General features: G+C 34.9%; 1 protein-coding gene across 1 annotated transcript in view; it reads right to left on the minus strand.

Annotated features, from left to right (window-relative positions):
• Positions 1-928: 928 nt before the first annotated feature.
• The window catches only part of SLCO1B3 (solute carrier organic anion transporter family member 1B3), a 77,233-nt gene continuing 57,239 nt past the window's right edge, over positions 929-20,922 (minus strand). The window contains exons 10-15 of the mRNA XM_045554233.1: positions 20,374-20,569; positions 16,933-17,098; positions 14,195-14,379; positions 12,634-12,698; positions 9,682-9,799; positions 929-1,320 (exon numbers count right to left, since the gene is read on the minus strand). Of these exons, the coding sequence (XP_045410189.1) occupies positions 1,107-1,320; positions 9,682-9,799; positions 12,634-12,698; positions 14,195-14,379; positions 16,933-17,098; positions 20,374-20,569 (944 nt within the window). The 3' untranslated portion in view covers positions 929-1,106. The remainder of the gene's footprint in view (positions 1,321-9,681; positions 9,800-12,633; positions 12,699-14,194; positions 14,380-16,932; positions 17,099-20,373; positions 20,570-20,922) is intronic.

The raw sequence follows: 20,922 nt of genomic DNA on the forward strand, positions 1-20,922 counted from the left end.
TTTAAAAGAGATATCTAAGCTGTATGACAAATTTTTGATTCAGAATCTCTGGAGTAGGTATACAATCATATTTCTTTTTTAAAAAAAATTTCACAGTCAATTCTGATGCAAAAAGAATCCTTTAACCAATTGAGAATAAAAAACTACAACCTTTGGTATTCATTGTAATGGAGTGGCTGCTACTAGAAAGTACAATATTTGAATATTTGTTTTCATTCACTCTATTTCTTGTGCTGCTTATAGAGATGTGAAACATCTTTTTGTGTACCAACACTAAACAAACAAAAAAACTTATAATAATGTGATAGCTGATATATTATCTGACATAGATTTCACTTCTCCCAGAGAATAGGCAGATGGAATGAAGTCACATCTTTTAAAGGAGTATTGTACTCTCAAGTCAAAGACAGTTTTTCTTAACCCATTTCCATAGGTCCAATAGAAACTTAATGCATTCTGCAATATCTTGTCTGAAAATCACAGCTTGAAAATATTTGAATATCTCTATTTCTTCAGCAGTTTTTAATGGGAAATTGGAAGAAGATGCATTAGCATTGCTAGTCAAACACAATTTCAAATAATAAATTTAAAATTCTGTGAAATATATGATTTAAGATAAATAACAGATATCATAATAGCATACCTCCATCAGGCTAGATTTCAGGCCTGAGTAATATGGTCCAAATTGGTTTTAAAAAAAGACATCAGGCTTTTCTCCTTATTAGGCTATTAATCTCTCTTGTCCATTTTTTTTTCTTTTACCTCTACCCATACTCTAGTCACTGGGCTTATTAAAAGTTACAATTACCTGAGCAAATACTTTTTCTGTATTACATACTAATGATGCCTCTTGCTTTAAATTTATATGGATCATATATTCTAATCTTGACACATATTCTTAATTTTGCCCTAACAATGAACACTCCTGTTCCTTTTTATTTATAGTTTGTTTTATTATAAATTCATAGGCTTATTCATTGTTCCATCATAAGTAAAGAATGTGGGAATTCTCAATGAAAAGAGCAGGAACTACTCAAAAATAATGTCTTATTGAATCAATATAAAGTTGGTTGGAAACATAGCAACAGAAGTGATTTTCTTTCCCCTTAAGTACATGTTTCCCTGTCTGCTCCAGCAGAAGGTACAAAATATCCATTGTTATTTAAGGATTCCATGTTCACTTCATCTGTGACATTTTTTTCATTTTCTGGTGTCTTGGTATCTTTTCCTTCATATTTTTTCTTCATGGCCAAAATTAATACAATATATAAAATAAGTGCTGGGAATCTTAAGATTACACTCATTCCGAAGTATAACTTTCTGTGAAAAGAGAAATAAAGAGTAGATTATCATTTTAAATTGTGTGAACTTACAATGTTTCTCTGCAGTATATAGACCTTAAAGGAAAAAAAAAATGGAAATTATACACAGAAATAGCTAGAAGACAGCAAGTCTAGTGATCCTTTTCATTGGGACATAAGAATATTTTTATTATTTTGAAAGTATTATGAAGCCACAGAAACTAAACTCCAACTGTCTCTAGCCTTCCTTGTGCAGGGAGGAAAACGCACAGCTTTAGCCCCTCAAGACATCTTGTCCCACCTAAGAGGGAGGGGGAGAAACTGAAAAACATGATTGAAGTTCACAGGCTAGAGGTGCAGGCTCACTAAAGATTGACACCTAATCATAGGACTATAGAATGCTACCTCTCCTCCAACACCCTATACCTCACTACTAAAGGCTTGTTTATAGCAGTTCTTTTTAGCTAATACATTGTGTATAGCTGTCAAGAAAAAGCTATAAGTCATACTAAAAAGCAGAAAACACAGTTTAAAGAGAATGACTAAGCCTTAAAACCAGGTCCAGATATGTCAGGAATGTTAAAATTATCAAAATGGGAATTTAAAACAACTATGATTAATATGCTAAGGGCTATCATTGATAAAGTAGATAGCATGCAAGAACAGATGGGCATTGTAAGCATAACAAGATAAAAATTCTAAGAATCAAAGAGAAATGTTAGAAATCAAAAACTCTGTAACAGAAATGAAGAATGCCTTTGATGGGCTTATAGGTACATAGGACACAGCCAAGGGAAGAATCTCTAAGTTTAAGGATATCATAATAGAAGCCCTCAAAACTGAAAAGCAGAGATAAATGCATTGAAAAACAAAATATCCAAAAACTTTGGGACAACTAACTACACAAGTGTGTGTCATGGAAATACTAGAAAGGGAAGAAAGAGAGAAAGAAACATAAGAAATATTGGAAACATTATGGCTGAAAATTTTCTTTAAAGGAATGTCAGACACTAAACCATGGATTTAAGAAGTTCAGAATGAAGAAGCATAAATGTCAGAAAAATTACACTTAGGTGTGTTATTTTCAAACTACAGAATATCAAAGATATAGAAAACATCCTAAAAGAAACAAGAAGGAAAAATAAACCTTACCTATACAAGAACAAAAGATTACATCAGACTTTTCTTCAGAAAGCATGTAAGCAAGAAGAGAGTGGAGTGAAATATTTAAAGTGTTGAGAGAAAAAAACCACAAACCTAAAATTCCATACCCTGTGAACTTATCTTTCAAAGTGAAGTAGAAATAAAGACATTCTCAGAGAAACAAAAATTGAGGGAATGTTTTGCCAATTGACCTGCCTTGAAAGAAATGTTAAAAGAAGTTCTTTAGAGAGAAGGAAAATGATATAGGTCAGAAACTTGAATATACATAAAAAAAGGAAGAGCATTAGCAAAGAAATAAGTAAAGGAAAACTAAAAACCTTTTTGATTCTAAGTTGATCTAACAGATAACAGTTTTTTCAAAATAATAATGGCAACAATATGATTATATGTAATATATGCTTATACATATGTTTATATATGCTTATGTATAAGTGAAATGAATGACAGCAATGATATGAGGGATAGGAAGGAAGAATTAGGGTTACTTTGGCATTCTAAGGTACCCACACTACGTGTGAAGTGATATAATGCTATTTGAAAGTGAACTTGGATTATTTGTAAGTGTATATTGCAAGCTCTAGGGCAATCACTAAAATTTTCTTAAAAAGAAGTACAACTAATTAGCCAAGAAAGGAGAGGAAATGTAATCATGTAAAGTACTCAAATAAAACTACAACAGAGAGCAAAAGAGTAGAAGACAAAAATAGGATCAAAGAACAACCATAAAAAATAGAGAATAGTAACAAATATGCTCTATACTAATCCAACTACATCAGTAATCACTTCTAATGTCAATGATCGAAAAGTACCAATTAAAAGACGAAGATTGATAGAGGATTGGAAAAACAGAATCAAACTATATGTAGTCTATAAGAGACCCACTTTAAATATAAAGACATATATAAATGAAAAGTAATTGGATTAAGAAAGGTATACCATGCCAATACTAATCAAAAGAAAATAGGAGTAGCTATATTAATTTCAAACAGATCAGACTTCAAAGCAAGGAAAGTTATCAGGGATTTAAATGGGCCTTACATAATAATAAAGGAGTCACTTCTATTATTATTCTTTAAAAAGACATAGCAATTCTTAACATGTAAGCACCTAAAAATAGAGTGTCAAAATACATGAGGAAAAAAATAATGGAACTTCAAGGAGAACTACAGTTAAGTCCTCACTATATATATATTTTTTTTTTTGAGACAGAGTCTCACTTTGTTGCCCAGGCTAGAGTGCTGTGGCGTCAGCCTAGCTCACAGCAACCTCAATCTCCTGGGCCCAAGCGATCCTCCTGCCTCAGCCTCTCAAGTAGCTGGGACTACAGGCATGTGCCACCATGCCCTGCTAATTTTTTCTCTATATATTTTTAGTTGCCCATATAATTTCTTTCTATTTTTAGTAGAGACGGGGTCTCGCTCTTGCTCAGGCTGAGCTTGAACTCCTGAGCTCAAACGATCCACCTGCCTCGGCCTCCCAGAGTGCTAGGATTACAGGCGTGAGCCACTGCACCTGGCCTTAATATATATTTTTTAAATATTCTTTTTTATTATTCAGGATATTATGGAGGTACAAACATTTTGGTTACATGTAATGTGTTTGACCCACCCAATCCGGGGCTACAAGTGTGTCCTTCCACCATACGGTGCATTCCGCTTTCATTAGCTGTGGATTTACCCCCGCAACACCGTGCACCTGACTGGCACCCAACAAGTATCACTACCATGTGAACACTTTAGTGTTGGTCAGTTAATACCAATTTGACGGTGAGTGTATCTGTTGCATGTTTTTCCATCTTTGTGATACCTCACTTTGAAGGAAGGGCTCAACTCAGTCTCTATCCAGGATAATATAAGAGCTGCTAGATCACCGTTGTTTTTTGTAGTTGAATAGTATCCCATGGTATACATATACCACATTTTATTAATCCACTCATGTATTGATGGGCACTTTGGCTGTTTCCACATCTTTGCAGTAGTGAATTGTGCTGTTTATAAATATTCGAGTGCAAATGTCTTTATTATAGAATGTCTTTTTTTTCCTTTGGATAGATGTCTAGTAGTGGGATTGTTGGATTAAATGGTATCTTTATTTTTAGCTCTTTGAGGTATCTTCAAATTACTTTCCACAGGGGTTGTACTAATTTTCAGTCCCACCAGCAGTATAAGAGTGTTCCAATCTTTCCACATCCATGCCAGCATTTGTTGTTTTGGGACTTTTTGATAAGCGCCATTCTCAGTGGAGTTAGGTGATATCTCACTGTGGTTTTGATTTGCATTTCCCTACTGATTAGAGATGTTGAGCACTTTTTTTATATGTTTGCTGGCCACTATTCTGTCTTCTTTAGAAAGTTTCAGTTCATGTCCTTTGCCCATTTATTGATGGGGTTGTTTGATTTTTTTCTTGTTGATTTTCTTAAGTTCTATATAGATTCCAGTTATCAGCCCTTTATCAGATGTGTAGAAAGAAAATATTTTCTCCCATTCTGTAGGTGGTCTATTTGCTCTAATGATAGTTTCCTTGGCTGTGAAGAAGCTTTTTAATTTGATTAGGTCCCATTTGTTTATGTTTGTTGCTGCTGTGATTGCTTTGGATGTCTTCTTCATAAATTCTTTGCCTAGGCTGATGTCTAAAAGAGTCTTCCTAACATTTTCTTCCAGAATTCTTAAGGTTTCATGCCTTAGGTTTAGGTCTGTTATCCATGGTGAGTTGATTTTTGTGAGAGGTAGAGGTGGGTATCTAGTTTCAATCTTCTGCATGTGGATATCCAGTTTTACCATCACCACTTATTGAATGGAGATTCTTTTCCCCAGTGTATATTTTTGTCTGCTATGTCAAAGATTAAATGACAATATGAGGTTGGTTTTATATCTGGGATCTTTATCTTATTCCAAAGGTCTACATATCTGTTCTTTTGCCAGTACCATGCCATTTTGGCTGCAGTAGCCTTGTAGTAAAGTTTGAAGTCTGACAGACTGATGCCTCCCAATTTGTTCTTTTTGCTTAAGATTGCTTTGGCTATATGAGGTCTTGTCTCATTCCAGACAAAGCATAGAATTATTTTTTCTAAATCTGTAAAGAATGATGGTGGTATTTTGATAGGGATTGCATTAATTCTGTAGATAACTTTAGGTACTATGGACATCTTAACAATATTGATTCTACCAATCCATGAACGTGGTAGGGATTTCCATCTGTTTACCTCTTCTATAATTTCTTTTCTCAGTGTTTCATAGTTCCCCCTAGATATGTCTCTTCCCTCTTTTGTAAATATATTCCTAAGTATTTAATTTTCTTTGATGCTATTGTGAAAGGTGTTGCATCTTTGATTTGATTTTTAGGTTGACTGTTATTACTGCATATGAATGTCACTGATTTGTGTGCATTAATTTTGTATCCTGAGACTTTACTGTATTCATTTATCAATTCCAGGAGTCTCTTGGTTGAATCCTTGGGATTTTCTAGATATAATAGCATATCATCAGCAAAAAGTGAGAGTTTGACCTCTTCTGCCTCTTCAGACACCCTTAATTCCCCTCTCTTGTCTGATTGCTCTCACAAGGACTTCCAGCACTATGTTGAATAGAAGTAGAGATAGTGGGCAACCTTGTCTGATTCCTGTTCTAAGTGGGAATGCTTTAAAATTTTCCCCATTCAATATGATATTGCCTGTGGCTTTATCATATATGGCCTTAATAATTTTAAGATATGTCCCATCTATGCTTATTTTGTTAAATGTTTTTATCATAAAAGTGTTCTGGATTTTGTCAAATGCTTTTTCTGTATCTATTGAGAGAATCATATGATCTTTGTTCTTGCTTTTATTTATATGGTGAATTGCATTTATAGATTAGAGTATGTGAAACCAGCCTTGCCTCTCTGGGATAAAGCCCACCTGGTCATGATGAATTATTTTTTTGATGTGCTGTTGGATTTGGATTGCTAAGATTTTGTTGAGGATTTTTGCATCTATATTCATGAGGAATATTGGTCTGTAGTTTTATTTTGTTTTGTCTTTTCTTAGCTTTGATAGTAAGGTGATATTGGCTTTGTAAAAGGAGTTGGGGAGGATACCATCCTTCTCAATGTTTTGGAATAATTTCTACACTATAGGTATGAGTTCTTTTTGTAGGTTTGCTCACTTCTTCCCACATTCAAGGCAGAGCCTGGCATGTCCAGTGCAAAAGTCACTGGGCTAGACAAGGGGTGTTGCCCAACCACCAAGTGCACCAGTGTCTGGGGATCCCAATGATGAGTGCATCCCACTGCTGGGGAACTAGTGTTGGGGGGAAGCATTCAAGTTTGCCCACTGATATAGGCCCAGCTAGCCAAATCAACAGGTTGCGGATGTCTCACGGATGCATGCCAGCTGCACAGAGCAAGTGGCTTATCGCCCTTCTCCTACCTCCAAGGGCAGAGCCCACCGCACCTGGCATGAAAGTCCCTGGGCTGGTGGAGGGGTGCTGCCCCAAACCATAGCACACTGCAGCATCTGGGTTATGAACCCCCAAAATGGTGGCTGCCCATCCACGGAGAGTTAGCACTGGGGACGACTGCTCAAGAGTTGGCACATGCCAGTTCAGCTGGCTAAATCAACAGGACACCCATTGTCTCTTGTGTGTCACAGTCCCACAGTCTCACACCTGTCCGACAAAAATTCTTGCTCTTCTTGTCCTGCCCTGAGCTGGCTCAATTGTCAGCAGTTTCCAGGGGCAGAGCCCCCTTTTCAGTGCTCACCTCCTTTGTTCTGGCCCCACTAACTGCCAGAGTCATGTTATGTAAGTACTGGGACTTGGTGGTAATTGCTTTGAAGAAATTTTAGGGAGTATCTCACCACATGTCCTGGACATGAATGATGATTTAAATTAAAAATGAACCAGTTCTTAAAATCAGTAAGTTAAATTTATTAAGTTTCTGATTGGTAAATTTCTTCCCATGATTTTAGAAAATATCTCCCCAATGGGAGATTTGAATTTCAAAAAACTTTATGGAAATGTCTGGGAGGTAGTGAATGCTGCTTCAGTAGGAAAATTATAGAAGAAGCTGGATCACTATTTATTGAAGATGTTAGTGAATTTACACATCAAATAGAAGAAAATATTTTTAGTAAATTTGATCCAGGGAATTTTCTCCAGAGATCCATCTTGAACTAAAAAACTTACCCCACTTTCATCTAAATGATAGCATGCTCCATGGACACTAGTCAGGTTTTTATTTCACATGACAATATATATTGAAGAGAGTTCCATATCAGTAAACAAACAGGCTTTTCCTTTTTTCAAGATCTCAGGCCGGGCTCGGTGGCTCACGCCTGTAATCCTAGCACTCTGGGAGGCCGAGGCAGGTGGATCACTCGAGGTCAGGAGTTTTGAGACCAGCCTGAGCAAGAGCGAGACCCCATCTCTACTAAAAATAGAAAGAAATTATCTGGCCAAGTAAAAACATATATAGAAAAAATTAGCCGGGCATGTGGCACATGCCTGTAGTCCCAGGTACTTGGGAGGCTGAGGCAGAAGGATTGCTTAAGCCCAGGAGATTGAGGTTGCTGTGAGCTAGGCTGACGCCATGGCACTCACTCTAGCCTAGGCAACAGAACAAGACTCTGTCTCAAAAAAATAAAAAAAGAAAAAAGATCTCAGAATACTAATTTGTCTATATGTACCATTATTTATTTAATTGGTCCCCTATTGAGAGACATTTAGGTTGTTTCCAATATTTTACTATTATAAACAATGCTGTTATACACATGTGTATAATCTTATGTAGGTATCATTTTATATATTTGAAAGCATAGCTATCTGTAGCTATAAATTCCTAGAAGTACTGCTGCTGGCTCAAAGTTACATACTTTTGCCAACACAGTATATAATCAACATTTTTTATTGCTGACAATCTGGGTGAGTTTTAATTGTAATCCTGTTATTATTAATGAATTTGAGCACCTTTTTGTATGTTTCATAGGCACTAGTGATTCTTTTTCATCGGAAAATGTTTGATGATTTTTTTTAATAGATCTTATTTTTTAAGAGCAGTTTTAGCTAAACTGTGCAAATTATGGAGGATTCTCATATGCTCCTTGCCCCACTCATGCGGTTTCTCCTATTATTAATATCTTGCATAAGTGTGGTACATTTGTTATTAATACAATTGATGAACTAATATTAATATATTAAGTCCATATTCTACATTAGAGTTCACTTTTTATGTTGTACAGTCCTGTAGATTTCACAAATGCATAATGTTATGCATCCACTATTATAATATCATACAGAATAGCTTCACTGTGCTAAAAATGCCTTGTGATCCACCTATCTATCCTTCCTTCCTCCCCACTGAGCCCCTGGAAAACCCTGATCTTTTTGTTTTCTTTATAGTTTTGCCTTTTTCGGAAGATTGTAGTTGGAATCAGACAATCTGAAGCTTTTTCAGACTGCTTTCTTTCACTTAGCAATACACATGTAAGTTTCCTTCTTGTCTTTTTGTAGGTTGATAGTTCTTTTTATTGCTGAATAATATCCCATTGTATGAGTGTACTTTAGCTTGCTTATCCATTCACCTAGTGAAGAACATCTTGGTTGCTTCCATTTTTTCACATTCAAGTGCAGTTTTTTGGATGGACATGTTTCCAACTAATTTAGGTAAATACCTAGAAGTGTGATTAGTTAATCAAGTAATAAGTCTATGTTTTGCTTTGTAACAAACTTCCAGATTGTTTTCCAACATGACTGTACCATTTTACATTTCCACCAGTGAAATGAGAATTCCTGTTGCTTCATGTCCTTGTCAGATTATAGAAACATTTTTTTCCCTTTTATTTCCTCATTGACTCACGACCAGAGCCCGAGCTGATCATTTTATGTCTCCCTAGAGAAGCCAGAGGCAATTGAATGTGTGTGTGTGTGTGTGTGTGTGTGTGTGTGTATTTTAGTATGAGGAGAGTTCTGGAAACAAAACAGATCTGAATACAAATCCTAGCTATTTTTCTTTTAGCTCTATGACTTTTGTACAAGTTATTTATTACCCTTGAATCTCAGTTTCTTCATATTTAAAGGAAAAGGAGAAAATATCCATGTCCTAATACTGAATAGAAAATAAACATTCATTAAATGGTGGCTGTCATTATTAATATTATTATTACATTGAAAATTATATATTTTAGAAATTAATATAGTCAAAGGGAAAAATCAATTAAGGAAACATATTTATGACAACTTACCCAAATAATGTAGAGTTATATATCCTACAAGATCCTCGTTTCCCACAGCTGTTCATGGACCACTTCATACATGTTCTATCAATCAGAACCCCAAAATATATTGGAGCTAGAATTCCTCCTACAACATGAGATTAGAAGATGTCAATCCAAGGAACATTTTTTCCTTAGAAAAATATAACTAGGTGACATTTCATATTGATACATTTTGGATTAAGCGAAAGTTAATGATTTTGGGAACTCTTCTATCTGTTTGGCCTAAATCTACCCCCAAATCAAGATTATTAGGAATCTCAAAGGCTTAAATTATATGGTAATATTATAGACATTTTTTAACTATTCTCCAAACACACATGGGGAAGAAGGAACATTATACGCCTATACACTCTGTTCTTATAATAACAATTAACATAAGCTTGATTGGTAAAAAGGAGAACATTGTTAGTAAAACATGAAAGTTATGTTGCTTCATATGTAATTTTTCTTAGGCAAGAGGAGCTCAAATAGTGAAAGTAGAATTATAACTTTATGAGGAAAGGAAAAAAGCTCTCAGCTCAACTGCTGTAAAGGCAGGAGTTTTTCCAAAACTATTTTAAGTGAGTGCTTATACCAGGACTCCCTTCCCACCTTCAGAGAGGGCTCAGCTCTTGGCAGGTTGTACTTCTTTCAGGGTTCAGAGGTCTACTTTCCCCTTCTTCATGTCATCAGAGCCCACAGCCCAGAATTTTCTCTCCATTGATTTTGTGCATTTTTAATACCTCCTGATGTAGCCTAGGTTGCCCCAGCTGGGGTTTGAGGTGCTATATTTTGTTTCCATTAGTGTTCTGATCACATTGATGCATGTGTTTTCAGTGGTCTGTCCCTAAGCCAATTTTTATTTGTAGCAATTTTTATTTTGCAGAATACCAGTCTTTTCAGGGACATATATGTTGTTTAGAGTGCAAGTGTCCATCTACTCTTACTCCTATTTTAATAAACTCTAAGATTGACTCCTAGTTCTAAGCATAGATAATTTGATCAATATTTTGAGGGACATGCTAGTAGAGATCTATCCTTCACATGGTAGAACTAAAGTATTCATGATTTTACTTTGTGCTTTTTTGTATTTTGATGAATGATTTTCAGATTTTATTTTGCATATAAAAGTGATGGGGATTCATATATTACAATTTTACTGATTCCATTTACTTTTAATCAGTCTCAATTTTCTGAGAGTGAGAAATCTTTAGAATGACAAGGGACTGGTGTCTAATGCCAACGTATCTGAGGAAAAGTGGTACTGAGAAAGTGGGTGAGAAATTTGCAGGTTTCAAAAAAAAATCACAACCATCTTTTGAAAAATAAAAAATATATGCCAAAAATTTATTTTCTTCACATAATGCTACTGTTTTCAACACAATGAATTAAATTCTGTAAGTAACAAACTTGATCTTAATTACTAGAATTTTAAAATTCTAATAACCTATATTCTAAATAAATCTTTCAGTTTAATACACTATATAGGCCTTCCACAATTTACACATATATTGTATTCAAGATAATCATTGTGAATTGGAATTTTGAGACTCAGTATGTATTTTTCCCATAGAAGCATTTAGGTTCCATTGTGCCACATATTGGACACCTGTAAATAGGATGTTCACAATTAGGATGGCAAAATTTATTTTTTTCTAGTTTATGTTGATAAAAGAATTTCTTTCATTCTCGTAGTCTCATTTCAACATATCAGAAGGAATACTGCTACCCAGATTCTATTTTTAGCTTCTGTAGCCCAGGTTCTAGGAGTGAGGTGTCTTCATTGAATATGGAGATAGAAATCTGCCAGGATGTGCAGAGGCTGGAAGATTAGGGATACACAAAAGGGAATGCTAGGAAGAGAGCTGATGGGATCCTGCAGCATCTCATTTTCTTCTCTCTCCTATTCCTTTTATTGTTCTTTTTTGCCTTTGAGGATCTGTGACCTTCACCCCAAATACACTTCTTGGACAGCCTCTCCATTGTAATGTGGCCGTAGAATTATACTTCTTTCCTTTGCTTGCAAGAGTCCCGGGGATTGACCTCTCCCACTTCCCTTTCCTTCTGCTGTCTGTGGTTGCCTCTGGGCCGTAATCAATCCTCTGCCCCTATCTCTAGATTAATGATGCCTTTTTCCTATTTCCCATGAATAAGCATACAATGTTTATGGTTCTTACAAGGGGGTTAGGTTAGAAGTTGTTTAACAGTAGCAGGCATCTGTACTATAAAAATGGCAAATGGCAACAAGGGAGAAAGAGTAATTTCCTAAATTCTTTTCTTATCACCTTTGAATATTTAGAAATAGGCCTTTAGCCTCTGGAGTCTACAGTCCTACTATTTGCCAACATAAATCACAATTTCCGGAGCTTTCTTTTATTCAGAACACTCTCTTAATCCAAGATGCCCAGTTCTAGAGTCTGAGTTCTCATTCTCTTTTGCATTTTTAACTACTGATAAAGGTTATCTGCCCAGCTTTCCAAAACTAGGCAGTGGGAAGTGGCAGTTAATGTCAGCTTCTGTTGTTTTGCACCTCAGCCTGACCAGATTCCCAGGCCTCCCAAGCTGCTTTAGGCCTTCTTTAAATAATGCCCCAGTTTAGATGGAAGGCCCTCCAGTCTGAGTGTGTGCAAGAAATATTCCTATTTGTCTGAAAGCAGAAAAACTTGGGGGACCGCTTATCTTTCTGTTAGAAAAAGTATAATACAAATATGATGATTCCTTGGTCTCAGATGGACTTTAACTAGAATTAACAATCAAGTTCTCCTTTAGGTCACTCAGTTTTTGTTTGTCTCTTACCATTTTCAGTTACCACAAAATAGAAATGATTCTTACTTATTCCTTTTTTAACTTTTCCTATAATTGAAAATTAATTACATTTGGTCTTTAAGCTTTGACATGAATATTTATATCTTAAATTTATAATCTATGTATTTGCCTTACCTAGTGTTCGTATAAACAGTGTATGGAAACCCAAGGCAAGTGATTTCAATTCAGGTTGCACATTCCTGAAATAAGATAAAGGCAAAGAAACATTAAACATTGTTAAAATATCAAACTGAGTTCAATATTAAAACATCTCTCTGTATTGTTGGTCTTCATGATAGAATGAAAACCCTAAGGTGAATGGTTCACATTATATAAAGTTATATCTTCAATTGTTTTAAAAAGGCAAACATTTTAATGATAATAATAATTATTTTTTTATTTATTCAGTTCATTATGATTTCAAGACATGGTAACATTTTCACATTTTGTGCTTATGAAAATCCTATGAGAAAGTATTTGGAATGAAGTTTCTTATGGCTATGAAGAAACTAACTTCATATGATCTATCCAGGCAAGACAGCTCATAATAAAACAGCAAATACTTTTATCAAGGTATAGGTCTTAGCAGACCTCTTTTTACCACCTTATTTCTGTCATCAATGCTAACAGAAAAGCTTGTTAATATGATTCACACTTTACATAATAAAGCCAGAGGGGTCAATAAAGTTATCTGTATTCTAGTGTCTAGTGTATTTAACTGTCACCTTAAAAGTGGAGAGCACATTTACATCCTCACTTAGAAATTTGATCACTCTTGAATTTAAAAAGCTATTTCTACAATTCCGTTTTTCTGTCTTCCATGAGCAACACTACAGCCTCAAGCTCATGGTCTCAAGTGATCCTCCTGCCTCAGCCTCCTGAGCGGCTGGGATTATAGGAAAGTGCCTCCATGCCTGGGCAATTTTTAGTATTATTATTTTGTAGAGACGGGGTCTTGCTTTGTGGCCTACGCTGGTCTCAAACTCCTGGCCTCAAGCGATCCTCTCACCTAGGCCTTCCACAATGCTCAGATTATTTGCATGAGCCACTGTGGCCAGGTTTTTTATCCCCTTTCACAGCAGTCTTTTTCCTCTTTAGTACTACGAACAACTTGCAATTATGAATTTTATTTTAAGTTCATTTGTCTCATGTCAGTAAAGAAAGGAATGAATCCTTTTCATATATTTTTCTTTTGTCTATTAGGATATGACGGAAAACTAGATCAAAAGCCATGCTGTGAATGGATTAAAAGCTTTGAAATTCCATTATATACTGAAGTTTACATCTATATCTGATTCTCAAATGTCTTCTTTCAATGAAATCAATAGATAATATACCCTGACAGGCCCAACAAAATGCAAGGCAACTAAAAATTAAAAGTTATTTTAAATCATACAGAGATTATTGTACAATTGAGGCAACTGTCAATCAGTTTGTGTGTTAAGATTCTTGGTAAGAGGAAGAAGTATGTAATCTAGATTTCATAACGGAAGAATCAGAGGCAAAATTATTATTAATAATTATGACATTAAGTATCATTATAATTCTAAGAAAATACATTCTTAGAAAATTGAAATGTAACAAAATGTGAACTTGGGTTCCAAATATATTATGGAAAAATATGTATGATAAACACACACATTAGGTGTGTTTATAATCTAACATATATGTAAATCTTTTAAAAGGTCATACTTACTTAACAGCTAGCAAGATGTAGGTGCTAGCTCCAAGTGCTGAGAAAATAGAATTCAAGACTTGCACTGCTATATGAATGTAAAATTTCTGTTTACAAGTGTTGTCTCTTGGGCATTCACCCAAATGGGCCGAATAATTTCTGTTCTGGAAACCAGTTTCTTCCACACAACTACAATTATAAAACACCTAAAAAATAGTTTTTGAAATATTACAGAACACATTTACAAAACACAGCAAGGCTATAAATGCATTCCATCATATTTAAACAAATTTCATTCATTCAAATTATAATATTTACAGCTTAAAAGAATTCTACAAATGCAGTTGCTTAATAGCTGAAAGGCAAAATAGTTTTCTGGATTCCTTTCTAGACAGGAAAATGCAGTTCACTATTAACATTTAATTAATTCTCAATTTTAAAATTAAGAATGAATTGAAGAAATTAGTATCTGAAATTACATATATGATTTTCTTATTAACATACATCCCTTTTAATATTTCTCTTCCACCTATTTTTACTTTCTATAACACATTTATTATTCTCTTTAACAATGCCTATTAAATGAGAGAGGCATGTCCTGGGGAAGGATTACCCAAAGAATTCAGAAAATACAGCTATTTAGGAGGAGCCAAAATCTGGAACTAGAGTCACTCATGAGACTAGGTAGGGGTTCAGGGAAAATAAAGCCAGGCAGGGGGGCCAGAGTTTTATTTTAGCAGGTAAAAACAACATTCAAGCGCATAATGACAGGTAATCAAATAGATAATGTCATTACCAGTGAGGTTCAACACAACAGCATGTCTTGACTAATGAGTAGAGAGAGCACAGAAGGAGAAAACATAGTAACAAATGATTTTAGAGACTTAATCAAGCAGGAAGCTTATGTAAATAGGTGGCTTTAATAAATACTGTTCTGATTCTAGGATAAACTAAAATTTAAGGGAAGTTCATCTTGAACCTGTTAGTGCGAAAGCTAATTACTCAAGGAGGAATTGTAGAAGAGTTTGAATCCATACATGTATTGTTCTACCAAGCTTAATTTTTTAGTTTTCTACGTTTTTTATTTAACTAGGAATAATATGGAGGAATTCTTTATGGTGCAAACATATGGCCAATAAAACCAAACTTTGGTACAAAGAACATTAATTTAAGAAGAGATGGTTTATTACTAAGGATTTAGTAAAAGAACTTTGCAGTAGCCCCCAAATGGAATTGCCAGGATTAAGAAGGTGATGTCTCCATGGCAGACAGAGCTCTCCTTGGGATTTTAATTTTATGCCTCTTTCAGACCTTCACTAGGGGGCAAAGTGGAACATGGATTAAATGGGGTACACTCAAGGAAAGGCACTATAACCATGAATGTGAAATATGGGCTTTTAAGTACAGCCTTTGGGTCATATTTGTGTGAGGTTATTAAAGTTGTGGCTTATCTTCAAAGAACCTAGGGTGTTTTATTCTTCAAAGTTCTCCATGCCTTTCCATAATGCAATTTGTAAGACAATGGGCAAGGGAAAGATGGAAAATGAAAATCAAACATAGAAGTATGTGGCAGAGAGCAATAAACATAGCTGATTATATTACTAATGTTGGTAATAGGAAAGGGGCCTGAGAAGTATTTATTTATTTATTTATTTATTTAGAAATGTTGAGTGGATTGGAGGTATGGGGACCACCACACCTGATCCCAACTACTGGGGATGATCCAGGAGATTGGGGAGAACCCATAGTCCACATGAAAAGAATTGTTTGGAGTGAAGACACAAATGGAATTTCTGTGGGATATGTTGGCAATAAGCGAGCAGGATATTAAATTATCCTGGGTAGAAGTGCCTGCTTTGGGGAAATCAAAATTGGAAATCAAGAATTGGGCAGTCAAGTGATCATGAAGCCTTGATTTATTTCTTAGAAAGTCAAAAGAATAGTGAGCGCAGATCTAACCTCATCAGAATACAAAATTGCATATAGATTGTTCTCCTAGTGAGTTAGGTAGTACTGACAAAGTGTTAACTCAGGACCTTCTCCTAACTTATGAAGGGTAAACAATTCCAACTTAACAGAGATTGTATGCTTCAGTCAAAAGGAGGTGCTTCTTAGAGAAACTAAACGCTTTCAAATTTGTCATATTCTTACAATCTCAAGGGAATAAGATGGGGTAATCTCAAATTAGAATTCAAGTAACAGAAAAAAACCTTGATTGTGCCCTAAGCAGGATTTTATAGGAAGCTTTGCTTATACAACATTTCAGCCATCATACTGACATAATACTAGAATCTTTTTCTTTTATCTTTTTACTGGAGACCTTAGTTACTGAAAGATTTGATAAATAATTGTTAAATCTAATCTGTGATTTTGATTAAGGAGAAGACAGAAGGTAAAAACTAATACTCGGCCAGGTGTGGTGGCTCACACCTGTAATCCTAGCACTCTGGGAGGCTGAGGTGGGTGGGTCGCTCAAGATCAGGAGTTCAAGACCTGAGCAAGAGTGAGACCCCGTCTCTGCTAAAAATAGAAAGAAATGATCTGGCCAATTAAAAAATATATATAGAAAAAATTAGCCGGGCATGGTGGCGCATGCCTGTAGTCCCAGCTACCTGGGAGGCTGAGGCATTAGGATGGATTAAGCCCAGGAATTTGAGGTTGCCGTGAGCTTGGCTGACGCCACGGCACTCACTCTAGCCCGGGCAACAAAGCGAGACACTGTCTCAAAAAAAAAACCAAAAAAACAAACTAATACTCACCATAGACTTTTTACTGCCAGTTGAAGACTTACATCCTGCTAGACAAGGCGATATGTAAGTTATTCCATTGTTCCCACAGACTGGTTCCCATTGACTTTTATCACAATTGCAGTCTGAGTTGCAATAAGAAAGTGGTACACCTATATGAGATGTCACTGGATTATTTCTGAAAATAATAGGCACACATTATTTCTGAAAATGATAGACACACATCAAAAAGACAGAGAGAGAGAGACAAGATGAAGAAGGAGAAGATGAAGAGGGGAAGTAAAGGAGAAGGAGGGAAGAGAAAAGGGGAAAAGAGAAGAGACAAAAGAGAGTTTTCCTTTCATTAGATAGAGAAATTTGATTGGATCATGCCAAAATGACAAAGTTTTTGGGTTTTTTTTTAATGCTTATTCAATTTTCACCCTCCATCTTTACCAAGAAATGACTTATAACCAGAAAAAAAGTAAAACTTAAAAAGAAACCAAAGAAGTTAGGTCAGACTTAAATAAGAAGTCTTTATAATTCTACCAAGAAATTTCACATTAGATAAATCACTTAATTTTTCTGAGACTCAGCTTCTTTTTGGTAAGATAATGGCCTTAGACTGAGGGTCCTCCTAGCTCACTGTAAATTCCTGTCAATCTATAAATCTTATTTAACTAGGTTGAATTTGAAAATCTGTATTTTAGCTACATAAGAAAAGAATTTGATACAGTCAAAGCAGAACCTCTGGTGATTGAAAAATCAAGAATAATGGAATCAGCTGAAAAATGGCTAGAGTAGCTCTGTATATTTTTAAAATGAAACTATAATATGCTTTATAATGATTTTCTTTATAATATGGTTATAAATTATAACATAATTTTACAAAATGGCTAAAATGATCAAATATATTATGTGGGTAATGAATTTTCTACTTATAGATTTTAAAAATTATTCTTTTTGGTAAAATCTGATAATAATTGAGGGCTGATGAAACTTTTTTGACTAAGCAAGTAATTTAAATGAAGAAAAAAAGAAATACATTTATAATTCAGAAACTACATTATAAATAATTTCGTTAAAAAGCTTCTAACACCTTATTCTGCCTGACGAGACACTACTGGGAGTACTGGGAGTGGTTAAGCAGAATGGTTAATAAGTGCTATGGTCTGAATGTTTGTGTTCCCCAAAATTCGTACGTTGAAGTCCAACCTCTAATGTGGTGATATTAAGAGAGGTATTCAGGTCATGAGGTTGGAGCCTAATGGATGGGATTAATGACCTCTTGCCCCTTCCACCATATCAGGACACAGCAAGAAGACACCATCTGTGAACTAGGAAATGGGCCCTCACCAGACACCAAATCTGCCAATACCTTGGTCTTAGATGTTCCAGCCTCCAGAACTATGAGAAATAAAGTTCTCTGTATTTATGAACTATCCAGTCTATGGAACTTTGTTACAGCCACCCAAATGGACTAAGACAATGACCCAGTCCAGACATCGTAATCAGTCACTACTGTGTTTATATTAGTACTACTACATCTTAGCAATGCGACTACTCTTTCTGAAAACAGTTTTGCCATTTGTAACTCATAGATAATAACATCAACCTCATAGGGACTTTATGGAAAAAAAATTTTGTCGGTTCTCGAACAGTTTGTTTTCAGGAGTTCTTCAAACACTTAAAAAGTATTGAGGGTTCCAAAGGTTTTTTGTTTAAGTGAGTTATATCTATTGATATATACTGTATTAGAAATTAATACTAAGAAATTTTTAATACAGAAATACATAATCACACATATCATGAGCCATTAGATTGATGGCATCATCACATATCTTATAGCCTTAGGAAATATCGCTATACCTTCATGAGATAATGAGAATAAAAAGGGCAAAAATGTCTTAGCATTATTCTAAAAATAGTTTAGAATTTGTGGACGCATAATAAAGTCTTAGGGACTCCTAGAGATGTTCAGAGCACATTCTGAGACCTCTGAAAATCCATACTTTAAAAATTTACCCCAGTAACTGGCATTTCATAAATGTTGAAAATACTGATTCTGTTATTTGCTATCATTAAATTACAAGTTTCATGATGGAACTGATGTATTCTACAAATAGTCACCTTTAAGGAGGCACGCAATAAAATTCCCATAGAACTGTCTATTCAAAAGAGCCTCTATACTTTGAATAGACAGTACAGTTACTACACTTGTTTTTGGGAAATTTGCCTTAGGCTAAAGCATGCCCAGACAATCAGGAAGCCTTAGGAAATAATGGCATGATATAGCAGCAGTCTGGAATCATTGTATGATGGCAAACAAATTACAATTTCTTCAGGTCTCATATAATAAAGGAAGGGATATAAGAAGGTTGGACTGCATGATCTCTAAGGTTTTGTTTTTTTTTTTAACCTCTAAAATTCAATGTTCTGGGTACAATGTGTTTTGATTTGCTAGAGTAGGTGATGGTATATGGGAAAGATCAACAACAGTTCAGGATTAGGAGCATGTGGGGAAATAATTCAAGATAAGCTTGCCAATCCTCCAAGAATAGGATGATATTTAGATAAGGAAATGTGGGAAGATTTGATAAGCTAAAATCAATATCTCATAGGACCCAGAGTTTGAAAGCTTGACACTAACAGAAAGTAGCAATAAAGAACATGGTTATTGACCTGTGATCTGAGGATCTTTGTTTGTGGCTTGAATGTGAACCTTCCTAAGCTTAAATTGTCAGCTATATTCAGGAGATGATTAGATGTCTGCATAGAAATCCTGCCCTTGATTTGGGGTAGAGACTGTAGTATTAAAAACACTTTACAATACATGATAATAATGGAAAAGTAGATTCTCCATAGCCTAATATGCAATTATATATAGGCTATTTCTTAATGCTACTTCCAATGAGGACAATACCAGAAGAAATAATAGTTTGGAGAAAAGGTGAATTCAGTACAAAAGTGTTCTTTTATAATGATAGTTGGTAAACATCAAAATGAACTGTAGATAAAGGTTGTTCAGTCACTTTTGGAGAATGTCATTCGTTAGTCTTATGAACTACCATCTTATTCAAGATGGTAGTGGTTAAGCCTGAGTTTCGGAGTCAAAAACATCAAATTTGAGTCAGAATCTTAATGTTGCTAGCATTATTATCTGTGTATTTCTCTAATCCTACTTTCCCATCATAAAATGGGGACAAAAGTATCCACCACTCATTGTAAGTACCCCACAAATGATAGTTACTATTCTTACAACCTATGTTACGTTTATTTAGGGCAGAAATAAAAGAAGAATTATTTGAGGTCTTTAAGAAATGGACATTTTAGAAATTTGTAAATTGAAATTTCTCTCGATTAAAAGGAAGTTTAGGTAAAGTTGTTTTCTGCCCTATTTTACATAAACAGTCTTTTAATTGTCTGGTTAACATATTACAATTGATTGTAATTGATATAATGATGTATACAAACCCATCATAGGTCAAGGTTAGCCCGGCAACTGATTTGCTTTCACAGAATGTAGTAAAATTTAATAGATAAAAAATAAAGGACATGGAAGCAGTAAAAAATGAAAATTTGGCAATTCCAACTACGGTAAATTTGAATTTTTTAATGATATATCCTCCTGCAAACATTCCAACTCCAACAGTAGGTATGGTTATGGTTCCTAGAAATAAAAGAAGAGAAAAAGGTTGTAATTATGTACATGTAGTTTTCTGATATGGCTTTATATATGAAACACAGCAAATATCAACCAAATTCATCCAATCTTATTACTCCTTAAATAGAAGGGTGACAAGGATGGAGATATTGGACCAGTGTACTATATGAGAGTGACAAAAATAATTTCTTCCTGCTAATGATGAGGATTTGGTTTCCTCAAAGCAAAAGGTGGTGACTGAGAGTATTTGTGTGTCCCAACAGATGTCTATGAGTCATTTCCCCCCCCCCCAGGAAACAGCAACAGCAAAACACCATATTTCTGTCTATAATACTTTGATCCCATCATCCATCTAAAAT

The sequence above is a fragment of the Lemur catta genome, chromosome 6, assembly GCF_020740605.2.
Source record: "Lemur catta isolate mLemCat1 chromosome 6, mLemCat1.pri, whole genome shotgun sequence".
Taxonomy (NCBI): Eukaryota; Metazoa; Chordata; class Mammalia; order Primates; family Lemuridae; genus Lemur; species Lemur catta.